Source organism: Haliotis cracherodii, unplaced genomic scaffold (assembly GCF_022045235.1).
Source record: "Haliotis cracherodii isolate W230 unplaced genomic scaffold, xgHalCrac1.p SCAF_11, whole genome shotgun sequence".
In the NCBI taxonomy this organism is placed as follows: Eukaryota; Metazoa; Mollusca; class Gastropoda; order Lepetellida; family Haliotidae; genus Haliotis; species Haliotis cracherodii.
The window spans coordinates 48,545,553-48,571,688 of NW_027266266.1; the positions used below are offsets into that span (position 1 = coordinate 48,545,553).

Below are 26,136 nucleotides of genomic sequence, written 5' to 3' on the forward strand. Positions count from 1 at the left end.
TCAACAAAAGTTGAATGCGTTGTCACAGGAAGTCACAGGAAATCACTACAACAAGTCATGCGTTACGCTCTCGCTGATTGGTTGAAAATATTTCTTTCCTGTGAGTCCATTGGCTTAATCACGGAGGGCAATATCACTTTTGATCGCTGCACGGCAGGGTGGCATTCGTCACCACTCGCCCCTTTCCGTAACCTATCGATGAATGTCATGTGTGAAGATACGACAAACCAATCAGAAGTGACTTGAAGTACTTTGGACAATGAAGCCCCCAGGAATATATTTTGATTTTACATATGTCTTGCATATAAAATGTACTCAAGATACAGTTCAATCATACTGTATGATAATGTATGTCCCGATGTGTTTTAAATAACATCTGAAATACATATGATATATGGCGGAAATATGCGTGAATAATTACGCAACGAGTTGACAATTCTCTTAGCTATGCCCGTTTGCGCTTAAACGGAACCCAGTCGCAAAAATGGCCACGAGAGGGGTACGAGTCGCAATTCGGCTTGTCCCGGAATAACACGAGGTGGTCACGAATGGGCAGGGTGGGTCTCAGGGCAAGACCGTGTTTTAAAGAAGCTAATGTGACCCTTAATCAACCAATGGAAATACTGATATAATTTGTCAGTGAATAACGACATTCAACCATTGCTATTATACATCTTCTTGTCAATTTAAGCAATTAATACAGTGAGAGTTTTAATAGAAAGATTTACACATCGCAGGATCTTCCGTTAATTGTATCACCCAAGTGCCATCAATATGTATCATAATACAATGTATAATATATGTGTATAAGATATTCATAATTCAATGGATGTACAATACACCAAATAATGGTGGGCAATCCACTAGAGATTGTATATATTCCACCAACTTCTTTTTTAATTACTTGTTTGGTTTGCGGACCCTCGATTCATAAACTCTCATTTTTTAGGAACATGTCCATTTTATTCACATTTCATAGAAAGACTTTATGCTGCAACTTTTCCATCAATGTTTTAAAATCATTGACGTGGTTAATTGGTATGTAGTATGTAGTATTTTTAAAAATGAGATTAAAGGAATTAAGATTTTTTTAAAGAAATAGAATTGTTGTTAAACAGCTTCCCTTTGAGTTTCCCTTTGGTGTAACTTATTTATAAACAAACGCTATATGGTAACGTCTTAAAATGTAGGGTCGTTAATGATACGTCCCCTAACTTGTTTTGTCTTTCCACAAGAAATACTTCCTCGAGAAGCTCATGATCAATCAAACACCGTGACCTAGGTTTTCATTGGTCCTAAATATAACATCAACTTCAACCTTGAAGATTTCCGCTTCTTTGTTCTCTCTCGACATACATACAGTACAGCACGAGCGATAGTCACGTGACTAGTACAAGTGTGACGTAACGAAACAGTGACGTTGAATGAACAGGGATCTCAGGCTCTCCTGTTTACGTCTGTAACTTGTGGAATACGACAGTAAATATTTACCTGACTGGTAATTGAACTGTTTGCACTGATGAATTACTGTCGACCCTTTATTGCCGACAATAGCAGCAAGAATACCGATGCGGGGTAAAGCTTTAATCACTCACTAACTCATAGGTGTAAAATCGACAAATGTTTGAAGATCGACAAAATTAATGCTAAAAGTGGCGTGAAGCTAAACTCATTCATTCACTGGTGCCAATGACCTTTTAATGTCCATCGATGCATAAATGTTTATTCTGAAGTAAATTCATTAGAAAGTATATCACCATGCTTGATTGTGATTTAAAATGAAACAAAGAAGAAATGGTTATTCGATGGTGATGTATTTGATACAGGTATCATAGTTGTATATTGGACCTTAAGTCTGCAGTGTTTCAGCGACTATTTTTAGCCTAGTAATGTTTTGATAACCTTTGTAATTGTTTGCTCAAATGCATTTTTCAAGTGTTTACTTTCTTTGGCCCTGCAGTGTTTTAATATGTTCTTTGGTAACATTTTTCCATCATATTTTGGTTTGTTTGACGGTGGTCTGTAAACAGAAGATTCATTATCATGTCAAACAGTGATTGATATCATGAGCAACGACCCACGCCGTCGGGGCCAGAAGACACGCCATCAATAAAGTCACAAGTTACCTGATCACCCGACAGGTGAAATATTTACTCATATCATATGACAAGACACGGAAAAGATCCGAAAACAGGCTTTCGTGTTATAAGTTAAGCTTTGTTAATTAACCAATTAACCGTGTATCCTTTATCTTGGGTTAGAAAGTGCTTTGATCTTTGCTAACTTCATGTATAAAAGTGCAAAAAGTAAAAAAAATTTCTATTTTTCTGTTTTGACGCAAACCAGAACTGAGAATCAAGTTTTTGAAGTGATACACATAAGGAAGAGAATTTATGGATGAGAATGATGAAGGAGTAAGTATATACTCCGAAACGTTGTGTTCCTCATAATAAGGGATGGTCGGGTAGCCTTGTGGTTAAAGCGTTCGCTCGTCACGCCGAAGACCTGGGTTCGATTCCCGACGTGGGTACAATGTGTGAAGCCCATTTCTGGTGTCCCCCGCCGTGATATTGCGGGAATATTGCTAAAAATCAAACTCACTCACTCATGATAAAGAAGATGACATCCATAAATTCTCTTTCTCAGAACAGAGAATGTTTGCCGCAAACCAGAGCGTAGAATGTTTCAACCATCTTCTCAAAGTATTTATATCCTGACGCTTACCATGCACTTCCCTAGAGCCATAGACATGTGTAGATACTAGACACCAACCTGTGGTCTATATCTCATTCGTGACCTACTCCTGTTATTCCGGGACAAGACGAATAGCGACTCGTGTCCCTCTCATGGCCATTTCTGCGGCCGGGTTCCGTCTTTGTGCAAACGGGCATACCTGAAATACTTGTCAACTCGTGGCTTTATTGTTCACATATATTTTCCCCATATAATGTATATATTTCAGATGCAATTTAAAGCACATCTGGACATGCGGAATGATACAGTATGATTGAACACATTTAACTGTGCTTTGGGTATATTTTTAGATGCAAGACATATGTAAATTCAAAAATTATTTCTAAGGGATTCTTTGACGAAGAACTTGAAATCATACGCGCATTCTGGTTGGTTATTTTCGCACATAACATTCATCGATAGGGGGACGAGTCTTCTTGCAGGTTACGGAAAGAGGCGAGTGGTGACGAATGGTCTATATCTCTCATATCTAGTGCATTTAGTACGACTACATCCACGCTTGTATCGTAACATAAGAAATAACATCTTCCTTTCATTGAACTTATTTAATGCCAAAGAAAATAGCTTTTGAAGAATGACAAGGCCATTGAGGACACCTTGATGACGGTGATAATCATGACAAATAATCACCGATGTGAAACGTTGTCCTCATCTTCCCATGCGAGTGACAACCCTCTCATAAAGTCTCAATGATTGACACACATCATTTGTCATGGATCACACGAACCTTCTACGGCATTTGCGCATGCGTGACGTCACGGTGAAGACAATAGACGAATTAGCCAATCAATCTTCAGAGTGCATGCGTCACCTTTGTGGATCCGAGGCTATATATGTACATGTGGTGTGTTCCGAAGCAGTGACAACTTGGACCGGTCTTGTTGGTGTTGTATCAGACAGGCAATTCAAGGTGAGGAAAGACAATGAATTCCAACGTTAGAAAAATCATATTTACCTATTACTTGCATGTTAAATAATTTGATTGTGGTATGTATTAATCAAATTATTTTACTTTACAATAAACGCTTGTTTAAGTATACCTGTGGTGACATTTTAAATAATTGTTTTGTGGTGGATGAATTTTTCAGAAATTTTAAACTTTGAGAAATTGACGCTTCTTTAAGTATGGTTTTATTGAATTTTGCTTTATTGCGTGCTTGTATAGTTGTGCCTATTACATAGTAGCCTTGGGTGAGAATAGGTGTACAGTAACCTATGCTGGTCGTAAGAGGCGACACAGTTGATCGTGTGGTCAGGCTCAGTTGTTTCATACTGTGTAACAATGTAACTATGTAACCGTGTTACCATACCCCGACGGCGTGGATCATAGCTCTCTGTATCAATCACTGGATTATCTGGTCCAGATTTGATTATTTACAGACCACCGTCATATAGCTGGAATATTGCTGCGTGCGGTGTTAAACAGCACACAAACATACAAATATCACACAGTAGCGATCATTCAGCACAACATATATGAAGGGGCTGACTGTTCAACAACATGGACGTTCTGACAAGGAGAGACATAGGAATGTTTTGATATATAGTAGGGGTGATCGTTCAATTTCGAGACAAACAAACAGACATCGGAACACAAATGTATACATCATGGAATTAAGTGTTAAGGGGCACGGGTGGCCCAGTCGTCTAAAGTGCTGCAATTCTCTGTGCAGAGTTACCTCGATTGGCCACGCAAGAAACCTATGATTGTGTTCGAATTCCGATTCGCTCCGATTATGTTTTACAGGTTTGTCAGCACCATACCCGTGCTCGTGGGTTTCACCGAAGTATTAAACGTCTGCATCACTTCGGGCTTTCCTCTCAAATTAAGCTAATTATAACACGCCATGATATAACTGGAATACTGTTAAAACGGCGTTAAGCCCAACTCACTCACTTACACACTATTAAATGTTTGACCATTTATTTTTCAGAGAGCTGTGTAGGAATATGAAAAACATATTATTTTGCCTAGTGTTTGGCGCAATATTGGACTTCTCGTCGGCCAGATATATAGCCGTTCCTCTGAACCGTGAGTATATTCGTTTTATTTTCGGAATCGATCGCACAAATGAAACCCTGGTTAGATTATACCCCATGCCTGTCCTGTGAGACATCGTAATAGTATCGAGTGTTCAGGGTCTGTGTTTTGGCTGATCGCGAATCGTCCCCCAGCAGCGTTAGACCTTGTTCATTCTTTCAGTCACTGGTTTGCCGGGCCCATACTCATTTATTTACAGGCCGCTGTCATCCAGCAAGAATTTTGAGGCGTAAAACAGCAAATAAACACGAATTGAATGATTATTTAAGTAATCTACCCTTACTTCCTGATTGATTTAATCTGCAAACAAACTGTAATATATTTGGGGGAAAAGACTTCATGGTCAAGTTCTGCTTTTCTCTTTTGCAATACAATGGGTTTTTTTAAATATATTTCAGTGCCCAACTTGAGGCTGAAGCGCTTTGTCTTAATTAATATTACTGAATTCAATTCTACAGGAAACACACGAGCTACAGGTGGATATCCTTGGCAACGTGGAACCCAGATCTCGGGCCATGCTAATGCTGGACATGGGACCAGCCGAGGGCAGACAACCCATGTGATACATACTTCAGAACCGCTGCATAATGGTGGGATGACGTCATCCGGAAGCGGATACAACCAGCCCATAACAGTCCAGCATGGTCAACATTCTACAGGCACATATCAAGGCGGAATAGGGTCTAGGCAATCCTTGCCCTCATCACGCCTGTCGGGTCAACCCCAGAAAACACACGTGATACATACTTCAGAGCCACTGCATAATGGCGTGATGCCAATAACAGTCCAGCATGGTCAACATTCTACAGGCACATATCAAGGCGGTATTCGGCCTGGTCAATCCTTACCCACATCTCACCTGTCGGGTCAACCAACTCACGTGATACATACTTCAGAGCCACTGCATAATGGCGGAATGCCAATAACAGTCCAGCATGGTCAACATTCTACAGGCACATATCAAGGCGGTATTCGGCCTGGTCAATCCTTACCCACATCACACCTGTCGGGTCAACCAACTCACGTGATACATACTTCAGAGCCACTGCATAATGGCGGGATGACGTCATCAAGAATACCTGGTCAATCATTACCCTCATCCCAGCTGCCGAGCCAATCATTCCAGATATCTGATCCTGCTTTCCCTTCACAACCTGTTGGACCCCGTGACCCATCTGCACCTGAGCTGTCATCATTCTCTTCGATTCAAAACCTCTACCGGGCTAGTTTATCTGGAGGTCAAGAAAGACCTCTCAACAGCCCAATTGAGATGTCGTCTGCGCATGACCAGAGAATTGATGGAGGTCTCGCAGCCGGAGCGCCACCTGCCGGCGACCTGACGTCCTTCTCCTCGTTACAGAACCTTTACCAGTCTTCTACAGGTGGAGGACCTGGTGCCCCGGTGATCCCAGCAAAGAAAGCAGGCCTCCTCGACGGCAAGGACATTTACAAGCAAGGCCTGGCAACAGGACAGGAGCTCTACAGGAACAGGAACACTGTGTCCTCTGGCCAGACAGGATACCCAGGACATCCTTCAAATGTTCCACAAAGCGTTGATCAAGGAACACAGGTAAACTTGTTAAATGCCTCTCATTTATATTGCAAGATTTATGCCACTGAGTATTCTAGGGCAGAATAAGTAGCCGATAGTCAATACTGTTCTACCAAAAGAGTCGACAAAAATAACGATCGGGTGGCCACAATGTGTGACCAGTATGCCATAGGACTAGCCTCACTTTAAAAAACGTTTTCATATCGTAATTTTAAACTATTTAATACTGATCAAAATTTTCATTTTAATCTGTAAATTAAAAGGCACCTGGGAGGTTAATTTGTACTCAAATGTTCTCAACACACGACTTCATAAATATATGAGCATTATAAAGCAATTATGGATTATTGTTACAGATTATCACAGACTCTTCCTATCCACACGGAAAGCCCCTTGGTGGCCTTGTGGTCCCCACTGGAGAAATGGGGCCTGACCTCTCCTACCCTGGTGGAAAGCCGGTTGTGGGCCCCAGTAGTCATCACGGAACGCCATTGGTGGACCCAACACATTCTCATGGATCTCCACTCGCTGGCCCATCTCATTCACACGGGACGCCCTTAGTTGACGCAACTATATCTCACGGGACGCCTTTCGTTGATCCAGCCATATCTCACGGGACGCCTTTCGTTGATTCAGCCATATCTCACGGGACGCCTTTCGTTGATCCAGCCATATCTCACGAGACGCCTTTCGTTGATCCATCCATATCTCACGGAACGCCCTTCGTTGATCCAACCATATCTCACGGGACGCCCTTAGTTGATCCAACCATATCTCACGGGACGCCCTTAGTTGATCCAACCATATCTCACGGGACGCCCTTAGTTGACGCAACTTTATCTCACGGGACGCCTTTCGTTGATCCAAATCATTCTCACGGGACGCCCTTAGTTGACACAACCATATCTCACGGGACGCCTTTCGTTGATCCAAATCATTCTCACGGGACGCCCTTAGTTGACACAACCATATCTCACGGGACTCCTTTCGTTGATCCAAATCATTCCCACGGGACGCCATTAATTGACACAACCATATCTCACGGGACTCCTTTCGTTGATCCAAATCATTCTCACGGGACGCCCTTAATTGACACAACCATATCTCACGGGTCTCCTTTCGTTGACCCTTCTAATGGTCTCGGAGACCCTATCATTAATCCTGCTAACGGCCCCGGATTTGTTGATCCTGCTTTGGTCGACCCTCGTCTCGACGGACCTGGTCCTATCCTGCCTGGGCCAGTTTCGGGACAACCTGGACCCAGTTTCAGCCAGTCTACACCGGGTCTCGGCCAGCCTTGGCGGGGTCGTGCACCAACTCGACACATCCTCCCCAGACCAACCCCACAAGCTTTCGTTGAAACAGGAGGACCTTCAATAGAAAACGTAGTGGGCAGAGATCAACTCGCTACTGATCCTTTAGGACCCGCTGCTGGTCGTCCTGGAGATTCAAGGCTGCCACGGGGACCTGGCGGTCCAAACTCCGGGACAGTGCCGTTGATGAACCCGGTGATGCCAAGTACATCGCAAGATCTCCTAGTGTTCACAAATCAGCCAGACAGTTGGGTGTGGTCAGGTGGTGATGTGACTGGTCAGCTCAGGAACTTCAGACCCCATAGGGCTCCTCAGTGAGCAACACTTTGAGAGAGAGACACACACTACCATGGTAGAAAGTCACAACATATGACGAGTGGCTCAAGATACTAGCAAAATACTCGCAAGATACTCGCAAGATACTCAGGGTTTCGCGAGTCCTCTGACCCTGTTTACAAGAGACGTTTAACATTATAAAAATATTACTCTTGATGTGGTCAATATGCTAAAACAAGGACCCGAGGACCTGACCCCTGAGGTGGTCTGACCGGACCGAGCGTGGCCGCAGTGTCAGTCACGTGATTTCGGGATCTACATTGAAATGTATTGTTTCGTCACGTGGTGCAAGATTCTTTAAGAGGTATAACAATATATAATACTTACGGAACAAGGCTGTCCCTGGAGTGCTGTCGCCCTTAAGTCAATTTATATGTGATAATTCAGGAAAAGTGCTGTCGTTTGTGAACTCATTGTGTAACTTTGATCAAGGTTACACTAACCTCTGTGTCGTTGAACGTTACATCGAAATCCATTGAAACTGGTATAGAACTGTATATACCTACATTACCACGACATTAGTTTCATCTTGATTATTATGATCTGATATTGTAATAAAAGTATGCAACAATATTTCTGATCTTGGACAGTTTGATATTTTGCAAGAAGGTGGTGAGGTGAAATTAGGTTTAAAGTGGCGTTCAAGATTATTTGCACTTGTATGTATATATATATATATATGTGTGTGTGTGTGTGTGTGTGTGTGTGTGTGTGTGTGTGTGTGAGGACTAATGCCGGTTTTGTAGTGCTAGTCCACTGAGAAAACATTGATAACCCACTAAGATACAGTACACAGTCATTGTGTTGTACCCTAACGTCGATCTCCAGGCAGGGTAACAACAAGTACCATCTTTTAACATAACCACCGACCTTCCACTCTCCGGGCGGACGCTCTATCAACTAGACCACGGGGGCGATTTTGATATTTTCGGTTAGATAAAAGAAATAAACCTGGCCTCAAATACTGGCGCGACAAAGCCTGGCCTCAAATACTGACGCGACAAAACCTGGCCTCAAATACTGAAGCGACAAAACCTGGCCTCAAATACTGAAGCGACAAAACCTGGCCTCAAATACTGGCGCGACAAAACCTGGCCTCAAATACCGAAGCGACAAATGGATGTTAAAACATGATTGATATAACTGACATTGTCATCGACAACACACCACTTGTTTAATGGAAGAGGACATTAAATGATTAATCACCAGAAGGTGTCGGGTCACATCTGATGATTGATTAGCATATATCGTCGTGAAATGTCTTTCTGACACACCCATTACTGTAAGTGCGTAACTGTTTGTGTGAGTGTTATAAACAGGATAGAACCGCCGTGAAATGTCTTTGTCACACACCCATTACTGTAAGTGCGTGACTGTTTGTGTTAGTGGTATAAACAGGATTGAACCGCCGTGAAATGTCTTTGTCACACACCCATTACTGTAAGTGCGTGACTGTTTGTGTGAGTGTTATAAACAGGATTGAACCGCCGTGAAATGTCTTTCTGACACACCCATTACTGTAAGTGCGTGACTGTTTGTGTTAGTGGTATATACAGGGGTGAACCGCCGTGTAATGTCTTCGTGACACACCCATTACTGTAAGTGCGTGACTGTTTGTGTTAGTGGTATAAACAGGATTGAACCGCCGTGAAATGTCTTTCTGACACACCCATTACTGTAAGTGCGTGACTGTTTGTGTTAGTGGTATAAACAGGATTGAACCGCCGTGAAATGTCTTTGTCACACACCCATTACTGTAAGTGCGTGACTGTTTGTGTGAGTGTTATATACAGGGGTGAACCGCCGTGTAATGTCTTCGTGACACACCCATTACTGTAAGTGCGTGACTGTTTGTGTGAGTGTTATATACAGGATTAAACCGCCGTGAAATGTCTTTGTGACACACCCATTACTGTAAGTGCGTGACTGTTTGTGTTAGTGGTATAAACAGGATTGAACCGCCGTGAAATGTCTTTGTCACACACCCATTACCGTAAGTGCGTGACTGTTTGTGTTAGTGGTATAAACAGGATAGAACCGCCGTGAAATGTCTTTGTCACACACCCATTACCGTAAGTGCGTGACTGTTTGTGTGAGTGTTATATACAGGGGTGAACCGCCGTGTAATGTCTTCGTGACACACCCATTACTGTAAGTGCGTGACTGTTTGTGTGAGTGTTATAAACAGGATTGAACCGCCCTGAAATGTCTTTGTCACACACCCATCACTGTAAGTGCGTAACTGTTTGTGTGAGTGGTATAAACAGGATAGAACCGCCGTGAAATGTCTTTATCACACACCCATTACTGTAAGTGCGTGACTGTTTGTGTGAGTGTTATAAACAGGATTGAACCGCCGTGAAATGTCTTTGTCACGCACCCATTACTGTAAGTGTATAACTGTTTGTGTGAGTGTTATAAACAGGATTAAACCGCCGTGAAATGTCTTTGTCACACACCCATTACTGTAAGTGCGTGACTGTTTGTGTTAGTGGTATAAACAGGATAGAACCGCCGTGAAATGTCTTCGTGACACACCCATTACTGTAAGTGCGTGACTGTTTGTGTGAGTGTTATAAACAGGATTAAACCGCCGTGAAATGTCTTTGTCACACACCCATTACTGTAAGTGCGTGACTGTTTGTGTGAGTGTTATAAACATGATTGAACCGCCGTGAAATGTCTTTGTCACACACCCATTACTGTAAGTGCGTGACTGTTTGTGTTAGTGGTATAAACAGGATAGAACCGCCGTGAAATGTCTTCGTGACACACCCATTACTGTAAGTGCGTGACTGTTTGTGTGAGTGTTATAAACAGGATTAAACCGCCGTGAAATGTCTTCATGACACACCCATTACTGTAAGTGCGTGACTGTTTGTGTGAGTGTTATAAACAGGATTGAACCGCCGTGAAATGTCATCATGTGGTCATTATGTCGCATTGTCGTGCTTTGGTAAATTTTGACATTTTTGTTTTTGTAAGGGCAGCAATGTCCCTTCTAGGATACTATCACCTAGGCCATTAGTTTTGTGCAAAGTAGTGCAGGTCAGTTCAAATCGAAAATAGATACTGCGCATGACTACAATAGCGTCAACAGGTTTCTATGTAAGTGCAGTTCCTGGACTGGGTGTGACAACTGTGATTTTTGCCAAACATAGACAGGTAAGTATTTTCACTGACCTCATCTAATGCCCGGTACACCGACACGTATGTACATCAGGTAATAACACTGTATAGGTACACTACAGGTAAGATATATGGTTGTCATATTCGGTTGCCAAACGAAATGTATACACAGGTTGCCTAGCAGTTACACAACAGTATTGTTGATCCACACGAGGAAGTCCCACCTACCAACAGTGGCTACAGGAGGATATTTGATTATGTAGATATCTGGGCATACTGCCTAACTGAATAGTCCATCACACCCCAACATGTCTAAAGATGGAAGTGTGACGATTGAGGGCGACAGTTTGTATTTAATGCATAGCTTGGTTGTAGGTCATGTCTTGATGATAATATTTGGGTCACGTAATAAATCTTACTGAAAGAGTTGCCTTGTGGGGATTTTGTGTGACCGAGCAAACCTTTCCGTTTCGCAGTTCTCGATCCGACTCTGTTGTGAGTAGCCATCCTAGATGAGCATGCACTTACTCTGCATTTGTGGGAGGGGTTATTTAGAAGAATATATCTTTTACTCAGCTGTATCCAACAAACTATTTGTTTACTGAGCACCATCAACTAATCTATTCATTTTCGCTATTAACACATGTTTGATGTTAAGGTATATTTCACAAAACAAACTAAATTTTTTTCGCCGCAGCAAACTCTTCATTTTGGGCATACGTCTGAACAAACTATTCATTTTATTCTTCTGAAGCAAATATATTTTCAATGTAATAAATTCAGAAAACAAGACGGTGTATTCGGATACAAAGATGCTGGCCTTCAGTCCAGATTCAGGTCACACCTAAATCAGAGCAAAATTAGACATGACACGTTTAATACAAGAGCAGATTAAAAGACAAATACCTATTCGGTTTAGCCCCTAGTGAAATATATACTGGTATATAAACTGCTTTTGACAAACATCGATGCATATATGTGTGTGTGTGTGTGTGTGTGTGTGTGTGTGTGTGTGTGTGTGTGTGTATAATCCACTTAATATAAACTTTGTTACCATAGTATTGTAGTGAATGAGTATGGTTTTACGCCGTTTCAGCTATATTCCAGCAATATCACGGCGGGGGGACACCAGAAAATGGCTTAACATGTCGGGAATCGAACCCGGGTCTTCGGCTTGACGAGCGAACGCTTTAACCACAAGGCTATCCGACCGCCCCCATTTTGTTGTAAATAGACATTGTATTCTCCCCACCTGGATGCTTTTTGTATAAAAAATATTATTCCCTCATCTCCTTCCCCCCAACAGCAACCCCAGCCCTAACCGAGAATTCGACACATTCGGGTTAAAATAGCGATAAATATACTTCGAGTTCGCCGGGAAGGAACTGTGAGTTCAACACCACTGGGGAGTCGACACATCCGAGCTCGAGGCAACAGGATTCGACAGTACACAGAAATGTAAATGCTCGTTACTACAATATGGATTCAAATTGTTTTAATATGTTTCAAATATCAGAGTGACCTACTATCAATACATGCATATGTGTAGGTTATATGTGCCGTTACGTGCTTTCTCCACTGCATGTACCTAGGTTAGTACTATTGACTGACAGTGTCAATAGCGGTGCAGGCTAACGGGCTTACTGTGTTTCAAGCAAGAGCCTTTCTTTGCTCTGATCGATCTGACAACCAGTGTTATCTCACGGGTATCTACGGGTGTTAGGTACACTGTCTGAGGACGTCCTGGGTACAGTCATTTGGTGACCGCTTGGTCGTCCAGTGTATATAATTGCTTTGGGCTTCTAATTTTAGTGCTTCTCAGCGGTTTGTTTTACCTTCTTGAGAAGTATTCATGTATTTGGCGGCAGATGCTCAGAACTACACTTTCTCATGATCCTACACAGAACGTATGAAGAATTTGAACTATACAATCTTTAAATGGATACTTCTTGTGGACAAACTTGGAATAGTACACTCACTATGTAATTTGATAATGAATAGGGCTCCATCTTAACTTGACCTGTACAAATATTACATCCAATTAGTACAGGAATTTGATAATGTGTAACGCTCCGTCAAGATTTGGAATGACTATTGCAGATGTCAGAAAGTAGGTAGTTTAATCAGTTGAATATTTCAATCTAAATGTGTGCACTTCATAGTCAAGGTCACCATGACAGAAGCTTACAAACAGTTTATGACCAGAAGAACATTAAATGCACGGATACTCCTCGACATACATAGACCGTCTCCGTGGTCTAGAGGTAGAGCGTCCGCTCGGAGAGCGGAAGGTACGGGGTTCGATCCCCGACCGCGTCATACCACAAGACGTTCAAAGATGGTACTTGTTGTTACCCTGTCTGGCGCTCTACATAAAGGGGCTGAAACAAGGACTGGAGTCAGTATACTGTGCCTGAGTGGGTTATTCATGTTAAACTGCGACATGGTATCTCAGTGAGCTAGCACTATAAATCGGCATCAGCCCGGACCAGTACAAGCAGTCACACACACACACACACACACACACACACACGTCGCTATATAAGTGCAATAATCTTGGACTCGACGTTGAACCCAATTTCACCTCACCTCACCTGGATATACATGATTTCATGGACAAGGGTCTTGTTAAATATGCTTTGTGCGACGTTGTTGAGAGGTCAAGGTCACTGATGTTTTAAAAGGCAATCGTTGCATATAATGAGCTAAGTTTCCACAAAATATACCAATAAAATAAACATATAATTATGTACTTTACTTCATATATAACCGGCGTTAAACAACAGACAGCAAACAAACTTCGTAGTGTAGATTCCTTCAATATGGTTGATTTATCAAACATTTTGTTTTGTCTGAATATATATATTTTTTGGCAATTGCTCCATTTACATTCGTTATACAAATAGAGCTAGTTGCCCCCTTTCTCTTTTTTTAAATTATATAGTGATATTTTACAAACGAGGGCAATGCATTAGGTTAGTAAAATCTAACGTAACGGGAAACTATTAGTTATCAAAAAATGGTTAGCTAACACAAATAGCAGCTAAGAAAGACATTATAGTCACCCTGCACATAGTTTCATTGTTTACATTGTATATTGAATTATGCATGGGGAAAGTCGTGGTAATGAGCAATAAAAATCAATACAACAATAAGCTCATAATTTTATGGCTTCCTGCTGTTTTGAGTGGTGTGCATTCAATGCAAGTTGTCTGATATGACTTTAAACTAGTTGTGTCGAGACGCAAAAGACGATTTCACAAAAAATCCGAAAATGCTTCAGATGTAACAAATTTATTCCCAGATAACCATGTCGGACTACGTATCGGCGTCCGCCATCAAGGACCTCCTCACCGAGTGCCCAATATGTACTGAACACTTTGATGAGGCCAGACGGATACCTCGTCGTATGCCCTGCTGTGTACAGTCAATATGTCAGGCTTGTCTAGAGACGCACAGCAAAGGACTCCCAACGTTATCATGTCCCATGTGTCGACACCAACATAACCTGCCGGGTGGTGTGAAGTCTCTGCCCAAAGAGCCTATCATCCTAAGAATCCTGGATCATCTGAAGATTGTGAAAGGTCTCCATCTGCCATGTACAGATTGTCCTGATGGTAACCCTGCCATGTCCAGATGTGATGACTGTGGCGTCTTCCTGTGCCAAGAATGTCTAAATGCCCACAAAAGAGTTCAGTCGATGCGAGATCACCAAACTGTCAGTTTTAAGGAAATGAAAGAACAACCAGGTAAAAGTTTCAATCGTCTCCATAAGTGTGCACAACATCACCAACCCCTACAGTTCTACTGCTACACTTGTGACAAGATCGTCTGTGTGTCCTGCACTGTAGTAGAGCACAAAGAAGGGAAGGGACACACTGTTGTATCCGTGGATGAAGCACACCAAGAGAAGGCAAAGTCCATTAATGATATCTTAGTCAAGCTAGGACAGAAGGCAAAGGGACTTGAGAAAGTAAAACAAGGTCTCCAGAAAAGACATACAAACATACAGGTGTCAAAACAGGCTGCTGTGGTTGACATCAACAAAGCCTTTGACGAAATGATTGATGAAATACAGCAGAGGAGAGCCATTCTGTTGTCAAATGTTGAAGAGAGATCCAGCACGACTCTGAAGCTGATACAGGAGAAACTGGATTCCACCAGCAATATTCTGGCAAAAGTGACATCATCTACCGAATACACACGACAGATGCGGAGTAAAGCTGACAAGATAGAGGATCTACAAATGATGGGGTCTTCAGCTGCCACCTTGAGCGCCATGTTGGAGATGTCACCAAAGGCGTCACTTGTAAGAGCTGGTGTCAGCTTTGCTTCAACTTGCTTCAGTAAAATTACCCCCTTGTTGAAGATGGCCGGTCTCGTCAAATCAGTTGCCTTTTCACAGATAGAGAATCCAAATGGAAATAAAACCTTGAATGATGCAATCACTATTGAACACGAGCAAGTGCCACAAGGTAATCAGTCTGTTCTTATTATCTTATATTGATTAATATTGATACATCATGTCTATTGATACTGATGTCACCCTAACACATTTGTGTCCACAGCTGCATATATCACCGGGCAGCTGTTGGGAGTAAAAGGATCGCTCGCATGTGAGTTCACCCTCAGGTTGCTTTGTTGATGTTGAGAGCATTACGAAATGCAGTACAACTGTTACCTGCAATGAAGTTCTCTCCTCACTAATTTAAGTTACTTGAATAGTTACTGTAATGTCAAATCAATCTGTATAAAGGTGTTTCTTTCTAAAACCTGTCACAATTTTACAACATTGAATGGTGTCTTCAAAACGTCATGGTACACTGAAGTTGTAAATAAAAGCGACAACGCCATTTCCATGATCATAAGAAACCTCTGCTAAAAGCAGATTTGTTATGCGCGATTCCGACAATATCACAACCATGTGTTTATGAATCACTATTTTTGCCTGTCGATTTCCAAATTGAAACAGTGTGTTAACCCAGAAATATGTATTTAAACGAACTCAACTCAGTGTCAAACCAACAAACAACCAACAAATGGTATACAATCAACAAATGTATTACAACATTGAGTAGGTTTACAAATCAATACAAATTACTTCATAGTTATTACAATGACAGTACACAATATGGTGGTCGTACAATATTCAATGACAGTATATATATAAAATGATGACAGTAGTAAGTATCAAATACAAAACTACAGTGGTGAAAGCAAAAGTCGGTGATAATACTATCTTCACTCAACGGTGACAGTGGTCAAGCTTCTGGGATGGCTGAGGCAGGGAATCCAGGGTGATGAGTGATCTTCACACGAAAGCTGGACTTGATGTAATGAAATGTATGAGCGGTACTAGAGGCACGCTCTTCCCCTTATATCCCGTCTGACTAGCTACTGGAAATTTCCACACAGTGTCATCACAACATAGAATATTCTACATATTTCTATTACACTTTATCACAATCCACGGTATGCCGATAGTTTACACATCACACTAGCATCTAAATATAATAACTTTCGCACCACTGCTTATATCTAATAGCACTACATTCCTGACAACTAATCAGTGTCCACAACGCACAATCTTTTACCACAATTGTTAGTTTTTTCAACAGTTCAATAGTCTGAAGCCCTAAAGAACCTTAATACAAAATACAGTCCATTGAGTCTTCTTCTCATCTGTTGACCAACCAGATCTGTTTGATAACATTGTATGTTAATTGGTTATCTGTCCCTTGGAGAGTCTTTCTGCAACTGCTTCACGTCCCTATGGATGGTTGATCTGCCATAAATTGCTTGTGAATCAATAGCGTGTCCCAGTGTCCTCAGACCTACGTTGAAGACATAGCGGGAACCTTCTTAATTAGCACTTCCTTGGCAGAATCTCCGCACCAACCCGTTGCTCCATAAAGTCTCCTAGCAAGTCCGTAAAGGCTGCAATTTCTCCTTGCCGTACCCTCTCCAACCATTCTTCCAGTGATTCATCCGAGGCCTGATGAAAAACTGCAGTAGATCATCTTCCAAACCGCCTTTCGCGTTTCTTGATATTTCCATGGAAGCTGATATACTCATCCTTCTCTAAAAACAAGGGGAAGAAGTCAGCTGCTTCACCCATGAGACAGTAACACAGCATATCCAGCATATCCTCATTCTATTGCTGGGAGTGGTTGAAGCAGGGAAATTTCACGGAAAACAAGTGTTGCAAATCATTCGTCTGTGCCTTTTGGATCCTCATTAAGATATACAATTTGCTCACGCAACGGTTGAAATCCCCCAAAATTGTCCGAAATGCAGACAGGATGTGTATAATACACCTGTGTTTGATAGAGCACTGATCCATAAGGCTTCGTCCATAATAGTCTTTGTACCCAAGAGACCCACTAGCGCATTGACAGGCATTAGAGGCATGACCATCATCTTCGACATTCCAAGGATAATCCTCTTTGGTATTATCATTCTATTGGTGCCCATGGGTATGTGAGCGACATGGTGTTGCCATTATCATAGGATCTGGATTCCATCTGGACAGAAGAAGGATCTCCACAACAGACCCAATGCTAGAGATTTTATTATCCTCCAGCAGTTCATCTCCAGACACGAGGCTGTGACCCTTTTCTGATGAGTGCGTTTGATTTTATGCCTCTTTTAGCAATATTCCACCAATACCACGGTGGGGGACACAAGAAATGGGCTTCACACACTGTACCCATGTCGGAATCGAACGCTTTAACCACTTTTTCTGATGACAAATACAGAGACCTTGATGCAAAGGTCTCCTGGATGGATGGGTTTACATGTTTACCAACCCCCTGGGCAGAGTTACCATGAATTGGCTGATGTTGTTTGGCCTGCCCCCAACCGTTCTATATACCTGGGTATTAGAGCATGTCTCTGCTGGATATTCATCTGAGCTCTTTGGAGGACCCGAGGGGCAATCCCCTCAGAAGTGACCATTGTCCTAGAACTCCAACTGGACACATCCGTACAATGTAACTTAGATTGAGTGGTTGGTGTGGGTGCATCAGAGAGACGGCCAGGTCCAGGATTTTTAGGGCTACTGGTTTCCAGGTTGGCTTACACCCAGAGAAAACTGCCATTTTCTTGCTGAAATCCTGAGGTGAGGTTATGTGAGATGGGGTTTAACGTCGCGTCCAAGATTATTGCACCTATTTATCGACATGCATGGACGTGTGTGTGTGTGCGCGCGTGCGTGTGTGCGTTTGCGTGTGCGTGCGTGCATGCGTCCGTGCGTGCGTGCTTGCGTGCGTGCGTGCGTGCGTGTGTGTGGCTGATTGTAATACTCCGGACGGTTTTATTGTTCTAGCCAACTGAGATACCATGCCGCAGTTTAACATGAACACCCAAATCAGATGCAGTATACTGGATCCGAGCTGACCGCTCCTTGTATTAGCCCAATAATGCACAGCTCCAGGCAGGATAAGAACAAGTACCATCTTTTAACGTATTTTGGTATGATGCAGCCCAGCTAGGGGTAGCTCTTGTGGTAGCAGAATGGCGGGGTATCGTCTATAGGTCGCCCGACATGGGCACAAAAGAGATTGATATACATGACATTTATCGTCATTACACCTTCATTATCATTTCATCAGTTCCCTTATTTTATGTCGGTAGAATATTTCCTTAGAAATCGCACTTAGGAATGTACAATTTCCATATGAACAGCAGGCAGTCGTCTAAGACGCCTTTGCAGAGTTGCGTCCCTTGTGTACGCTACCTACATCCCTTCGGGCTTTCCTCCCACAACTAGAATACTGTTAAAAGCGTAATAAAACCCAAATTACTCAATGACTTATTACATTACAAAGCATATGTTTCTAGTAATCGGAATTTGTCGTATATTCCGACTTCACATTCAATTCTAATTACTACACCACTGCTGAAGTCAGTATATTTGATACTAAATGTTGTCCAAATATGGCAGGTAGACTTTCGTTTTATTAAACTAATATTTTTTCTGATTTACCGACATGTTATACTTTAACCCATATAGTTTTATCCTTCACAAAAACCATAGCAATATATATATATTACACTTCAATACCACATTAAGCTGACATGCCGTGATATGACTGGTCTACCGTTAAAACGGAGTTAAACCCAATTCACACACGAACATAACATTTAGTTTAGTTGTTTGTATACACGGTAACGCATTCACCTAATACGGACGATGTGTCTTCTCCCCAGATGCGGATCTGGAATGAAACTCCAGTGTTGCAAGTGAAGATCTGACTGTTTCTGGGCCAGTTGTCACCAATCGCAAACAAAAACATCGTCCACCAAGGACATGATGCCGACCACTTTCATATCGCAGAGTCCTGACATCAGCACCTCTGGTCATCAGGCCAGGACAGACCATCATGTACGGCATGGAGGTCACATACTCTGTCATGACACCAGAGGATAACAATGGCATTATCTTCGAAGCAGCTTTGACTGGCAGTCCTGTTGATACTAACAAGCGGCAGACAACTGGATTGAGTGTATTGTTTGTAACATGCGAGAATCATAATGGAATATGTCTAAAGGTGTACTGCAAGGGACAACGTCTGACTGATGACAACCTTACGCTGAACGAGAGTGGTACAACTTACAGCCTGGATTTGGGATTCGTTCTTGAAGATGAAACACATACAGTCCATGTCCTGGACCTTAGTCAACAGAAACTCGTCACATCTGTAACTCCCTTCCCGTTTGATAAACCTCTCTGGGTCATGATTCATTTTGGATCTTACCCTAACACCCACTTAACCTGTGAATTATCATCACCGAAAGGAAGAAACATGCATGACGAAATCGAACGCTTGATCCACGAGTAACTGGAAAAAGAGCGGATTGACGATGCCAAGAAGATGATGCAGACAGAGAAATAACACTTCGTCATTAATGTTACCATTGTATGCCAATAAGGGCCATAATGAAATGTTAGATAGGCATTACTTATAAGTTGACGGACGACAAAGTAGACACAATTTATGAATAACAACTTCTTTAATACTGTAAAGGCCACGTTTCGGTATAGATCCTTGCTTGACAACGGTACAAGGATCTATACCGAAACGACGCCTTTACAGTATTAAAGAAAGTGTCATCCATAAATTGTGTCTACTTTGTAAGCCATAATGGTGTCCACGTAAACAAGGTTGTATATATAGCAGTACATTCATGGAAATCACTGTCTTGAGTCCGGTAAGCTCATGCACAAACTTGGACAACAAGAAAATGATCAATCATTTCATCATTGATGTGGCCATAATAGGTCCAGGAGATGAGTAAATATGAAACGTCACAACTTCTGACATGGTTTCAGTTGTCAGTGAATGGCGGTACGTTAGCGCCCATTAGTGTGTTCATTATTTGATATGGTTAAACACTTATTGTCCTTTCGTTGAATTCGGGGTTAGATTTGATCCCTAGCAACCTATGTTAGTCGTAAGAAGCGACTTAATTGATCGGGTTGTCAGGCTCGGTGACTTGGTTGATGGCATGTCAGGTACCCGCCACCGTGGATTGTTGCTCATAATATCAACCCCTGTCTGTCTGGTCCACGCTCGACTCTGTAGCAGGAATATTGCAGAGTTTTGGGAGTTCACAAATGTTCCACCAATGTTTTTTCATAGTGTTGACTGCTTGTGAAGTAATTCCATTGTTAGTTTTACAGTGTCCATCTTGCAGCATGTGAAACTGATATCGTTATGTATATTCTATATGAATGAGGCCAGCACAGTGTACAGCAGGCATTGTGTATTCTGAAATGGTTAGTGTCACATGTTTTGTAGTTGTATGGTAATGCTTTCCGTTTCAGTAGCGACGTAATTTATATACAGTAAACTACATTTATAACGAACACACGCTTATAACGAAAATACCGATATAACGAACTTATTTTTTAGTTCCAGCCATTTGCTATATATAATCTGTATATGTGCTAATACCGAACTACGGTTATAACGAACTTGAATTAGTCGTACCTTTGAGTTCGTTATAACCGTAGTATACTGTAGGTGTTATTCTGTCAGAAGTTTCTGACTATGATATTTTTTGACAAATACAAGCGCTGTTAATGTGTTCAAAGTGTATTGTTTTCTTTTGGTTTAAATTGGCATGTGTTGTATACGTTTGAACTTTCTATGAAAAGTATGAAGTATATTTTAAGGCGCCATGAATGCCACCATTTTCTAAAGATCAAATCGCTACAATATTGAGGGCGATATTTCTTGCAGATAATTTCTGAAGATTGAAGAAATTCAAACTTACCTGGCAGCATACCGGTCTATAATCCTCGAAACAATGTCGGCTCTTCTTTATTTTTGGGAGTTCGTTGACCCGGCATTGCTTTGCATCATGTTTTATTTAAATATAGCTTCAAATGCCTCTCTTCCAGGTTTTTTTCGTTGCTTCGATTTCAATGGCATTTGTTTAGTTTAAGTTTAAACATATGTTTTACTCATGAAAAGGTTTGGTCACAAGTTGTCACCACGTAGAACGCCCTCTCCCATAGATTGACATTGATGTGCTTATTTACAGTTAATAAATTAAATGACAGAAAGGAAAGAAAAGAAATAGACAACCGTATGTACATCCACATTGCTCAATCAAACCTTTTTGTTTACTATTTATATGTATGTACATTCCTAAATATGTTTTCGTTCACATGATAAGGTAAAATTGCATTGCCAACTAGCATCAGGTCAATATTTACATCACAAGTATCTTTCACAATTAACAATAGTTAGTGCATCAATTCGCTGATTTAAATAAAGGACATTCAATGAAAAAATTATATGAATTTTTACAGGGGCTGCCACATCGACATTTTGGATCCTCGTTTAAACCTTTTCCGAATAAGACATTATTTAAATCACTGTCATCACCGGCATTTGTTCTAAAAGGCAGTTTCTGAGTAAACACTGAAGCTTTGTGTACACACTAGTAAAGTGCTGAAAGTGCAATTTTCCATGCAGGACTTTTATAAGCTAATATCTTTTGCGTTTCCATGGCAGCAAATCGGACTCACGTGGAATTTAAGGTTGGATTCATTTCCGGTATATACCCCACAGGTTGTTAAATATTTATTTGCCATTTTGTATACACACAACGAGTGATCAGATTGATCTGAGGTTTATCATTTTGGTTTTTTTCACTCCTGCTGATGTAGATGGATGATATCATGGAATGTTAAAAAAAATCATAACTATTTTGAGCTTTTGTCAATGAAACATCTAGCCAGCATAGTTTGGTTGTTCAAAGATTTCGCCAAAAGGAAAGGATTTTCTTGATGGTATTGTATGAGCATTTATTTTCTTAGTTGAATTTATATTTTGAGTAAGTGAGTGAGTTGGGCTTAACGCTGCTTTTAACAGTGTTTCACGGCATGTCAGCTTAATGAGAGAGGAAAGCCCGAAGTGATGCAGGTCTCAGAATTGTATCACTTTGGTGAAACCCACAAGCACGGGTATGGTACTGACAAACCTAGAAACATAATCGGGGCGAATTTATATTTTGAAAAGAAAAGTACATGAATAAACAACCAATGTACATCCATACTATCATCTTTTATTATAGTCCATATATCTATGCTTCTCAATTGTGTGAAATAAAATATAAAATGTTGGTTTTTAGTTTTGTGTTATTTCGGCTCGTGGAAAATTTGAAATAGATTGTGTGACATTAATGATTACTGTAAATAACACAACCTTCATTGCATTGTCGTTGAGTCAGTGAGTAGTCTTACAATAAGTTTAAAAATACTATAAAAGAATATTGTTATACACTCACACACTCACTCACCCGACCCGTGACGACTCTGGTTAGAATAGGTCTTCAGCAACCCATGCTTGCCGTAAGAGATCAGGTGGTCAGTCTCGCTGACTTGGTTGATGCATGTCATCGTGTCTCAACTGCGTGGATCAATGCTCATGATATCAGTCACTGGATTGTTTGTGTAGATTCGATTATTTACAGACCCGTAACATATAGATGGAATATTGCTGAGTGCTCACTCACTCACTCACTCACTCACTCACTCACTCACTCACTCACTCACTCACTCAGGCAGACTAGGGCCCTGGAAATGTTCCATTACAAAAATGAAAAATGCATTCACCTACGACACATTGTACCACACAGAAACAAAGGGACATCATGCACATGTAAACGGGGAGGTTGAGCTTGTTGATATGTTAACATATTGTCATGGAAATGAAAAGTTCTTTCTGAAACGATAAACCGAAATCTGGAGCATCATTGAGTGTCGTGGATCTTGCTGTACCTTACTTTGAGTAGAGTGTTTCATGTTATACCACACTATGGAGTGTGATATATCATGTTAAACCACAAATTGAGTGTCGTGTATCTTGCATTACCTTACTTTGAGTAGAGTATTTCATGTTATACCACACTATGGAGTGTAATATATCATGTTAAACCACAAATTCAGTGTTGCGTATCTTGCATTACCTTACTTTGAGTAGAGTACTTCATGTAATACCACACTATGGAGTGTAATATATCATGTTAAACCACAAATTCAGTGTCGCGTATCTTGCATTACCTTACTTTGAGTAGAGTACTTCATGTAATACCACTCTATGGAGTGTAATATATCATGTTAAACCACAAATTCAGTGTCGCGTATCTTGCATTACCTTACTTTGAGTAGAGTACTTCATGTAATACCACACTATGGAGTGTAATATATCATGTTAAACCACAAATTCATTGTCGCGTATCTTGCATTACCTTACTTTGAGTAGAGTACTTCATGTAATACCACACTATGGAGTGTAATATATCATGTTAAACCACAAATTCAGTGTCGCATATCTTGCATTACCTTACTTTGAGTAGAGTACTTCATGTAATACCACACTATGGAGTGTAATATATCATGTTAAACCACAAATTCATTGTCGCGTATCTTGCATTACCTTACTTTGAGTAGAGTACTTCATGTAATACCACACTATGGAGTGTAATATATCATGTTAAACCACAAATTCAGTGTCGCGTATCTTGCATTACCTTACTTTGAGTAGAGTACTTCATGTAATACCACACTATGGAGTGTAATATATCATGTTAAACCACAAATTCAGTGTCGCGTATCTTGCATTACCTTACTTTGAGTAGAGTACTTCATGTAATACCACACTATGGAGTGTAATATATCATGTTAAACCACAAATTCAGTGTCGCATATCTTGCATTACCTTACTTTGAGTAGAGTACTTCATGTAATACCACTCTATGGAGTGTAATATATCATGTTAAACCACAAATTCATTGTCGCGTATCTTGCATTACCTTACTTTGAGTAGAGTACTTCATGTAATACCACACTATGGAGTGCAATATATCATGTTAAACCACAAATTCATTGTCGCGTATCTTGCATTACCTTACTTTGAGTAGAGTACTTCATGTAATACCACACTATGGAGTGTAATATATCATGTTAAACCACAAATTCAGTGTCGCATATCTTGCATTACCTTACTTTGAGTAGAGTACTTCATGTAATACCACACTATGGAGTGTAATATATCATGTTAAACCACAAATTCATTGTCGCGTATCTTGCACTACCTTACTTTGAGTAGAGTACTTCATGTAATACCACACTATGGAGTGTAATATATCATGTTAAACCACAAATTCAGTGTTGCGTATCTTGCATTACCTTACTTTGAGTAGAGTACTTCATGTAATACCACACTATGGAGTGTAATATATCATGTTAAACCACAAATTCAGTGTCGCGTATCTTGCATTACCTTACTTTGAGTAGAGTACTTCATGTAATACCACACTATGGAGTGTAATATATCATGTTAAACCACAAATTCAGTGTCGCGTATCTTGCATTACCTTACTTTGAGTAGAGTACTTCATGTAATACCACACTATGGAGTGTAATGTATCATGTTAAACCACAAATTCAGCGTCGCGTATCTTTCTATACCTTACTTTGAGAAGACTGTGTCAAGTTATACCACACTATGGAGTGTAATATATCATGTTAAACCACAAATTCATTGTCGCGTATCTTGCATTACCTTACTTTGAGTAGAGTACTTCATGTAATACCACACTATGGAGTGTAATGTATCATGTTAAACCACAAATTCAGCGTCGCGTATCTTTCTATACCTTACTTTGAGAAGACTGTGTCAAGTTATACCACACTATGGAGTGTAATATATCATGTTAAACCACAAATTCAGTGTCGCGTATCTTGCATTACCTTACTTTGAGTAGAGTACTTCATGTAATACCACACTATGGAGTGTAATATATCATGTTAAACCACAAATTCAGTGTCGCGTATCTTGCATTACCTTACTTTGAGTAGAGTACTTCATGTTATACCACACTATGGAGTGTAATATATCATGTTAAACCACAAATTCATTGTCGCGTATCTTGCATTACCTTACTTTGAGTAGAGTACTTCATGTAATACCACACTATGGAGTGTAATATATCATGTTAAACCACAAATTCAGTGTCGCGTATCTTGCATTACCTTACTTTGAGTAGAGTACTTCATGTTATACCACACTATGGACACTATTTTTGCTTTATATTTTTTATATTTTCTTTCACATATCTAAATCGCAAATAGTATGATCTGTAATGTTGCAAATGTTTTATGACAATCAAGTGAGCTACAGTGCCTCGCTGCGACGGCGATTCCAACAAAGGAAAGAACAATTTGATGTGGCCTTTCAGGGTAGCATATAGGTCTAGTTGATTGCATTTGTTAATAGGCGTTTGTCGTATTTCAACCCTTCGGTTAAAAAAGACATTGGGTATTGCAAAGTGACAAATCAAATTGTAGAACAGCTTTGTCTGTTTTCTTCCCCACAGAAGATACGCCCGCAGAGCATGACACCGACTCAGACTCTGACGGAGGACTTACCTCCCTTTTCGACTGAACATCACGTGACTTTGTTCCCGAGGGTGGCACCACGATCTTCTACGGT

General features: G+C 40.8%; 1 protein-coding gene and 1 pseudogene across 1 annotated transcript; both read left to right on the forward strand.

Annotated features, from left to right (window-relative positions):
* The first annotated feature begins 4,704 nt into the window (after nucleotides 1–4,704).
* LOC139456573 (uncharacterized) lies at nucleotides 4,705–7,978 on the forward strand. The gene is made up of 3 exons (XM_071238363.1): nucleotides 4,705–4,786; nucleotides 5,254–6,365; nucleotides 6,704–7,978. Exons 1-3 carry the CDS (start codon nucleotides 4,705–4,707, stop codon nucleotides 7,976–7,978), a joined length of 2,469 nt encoding a protein of 822 aa, XP_071094464.1.
* Nucleotides 7,979–14,435: 6,457 nt separating this feature from the next.
* LOC139455157 (uncharacterized) overlaps nucleotides 14,436–26,136 on the forward strand; it is a 100,936-nt pseudogene continuing 89,235 nt past the window's right edge.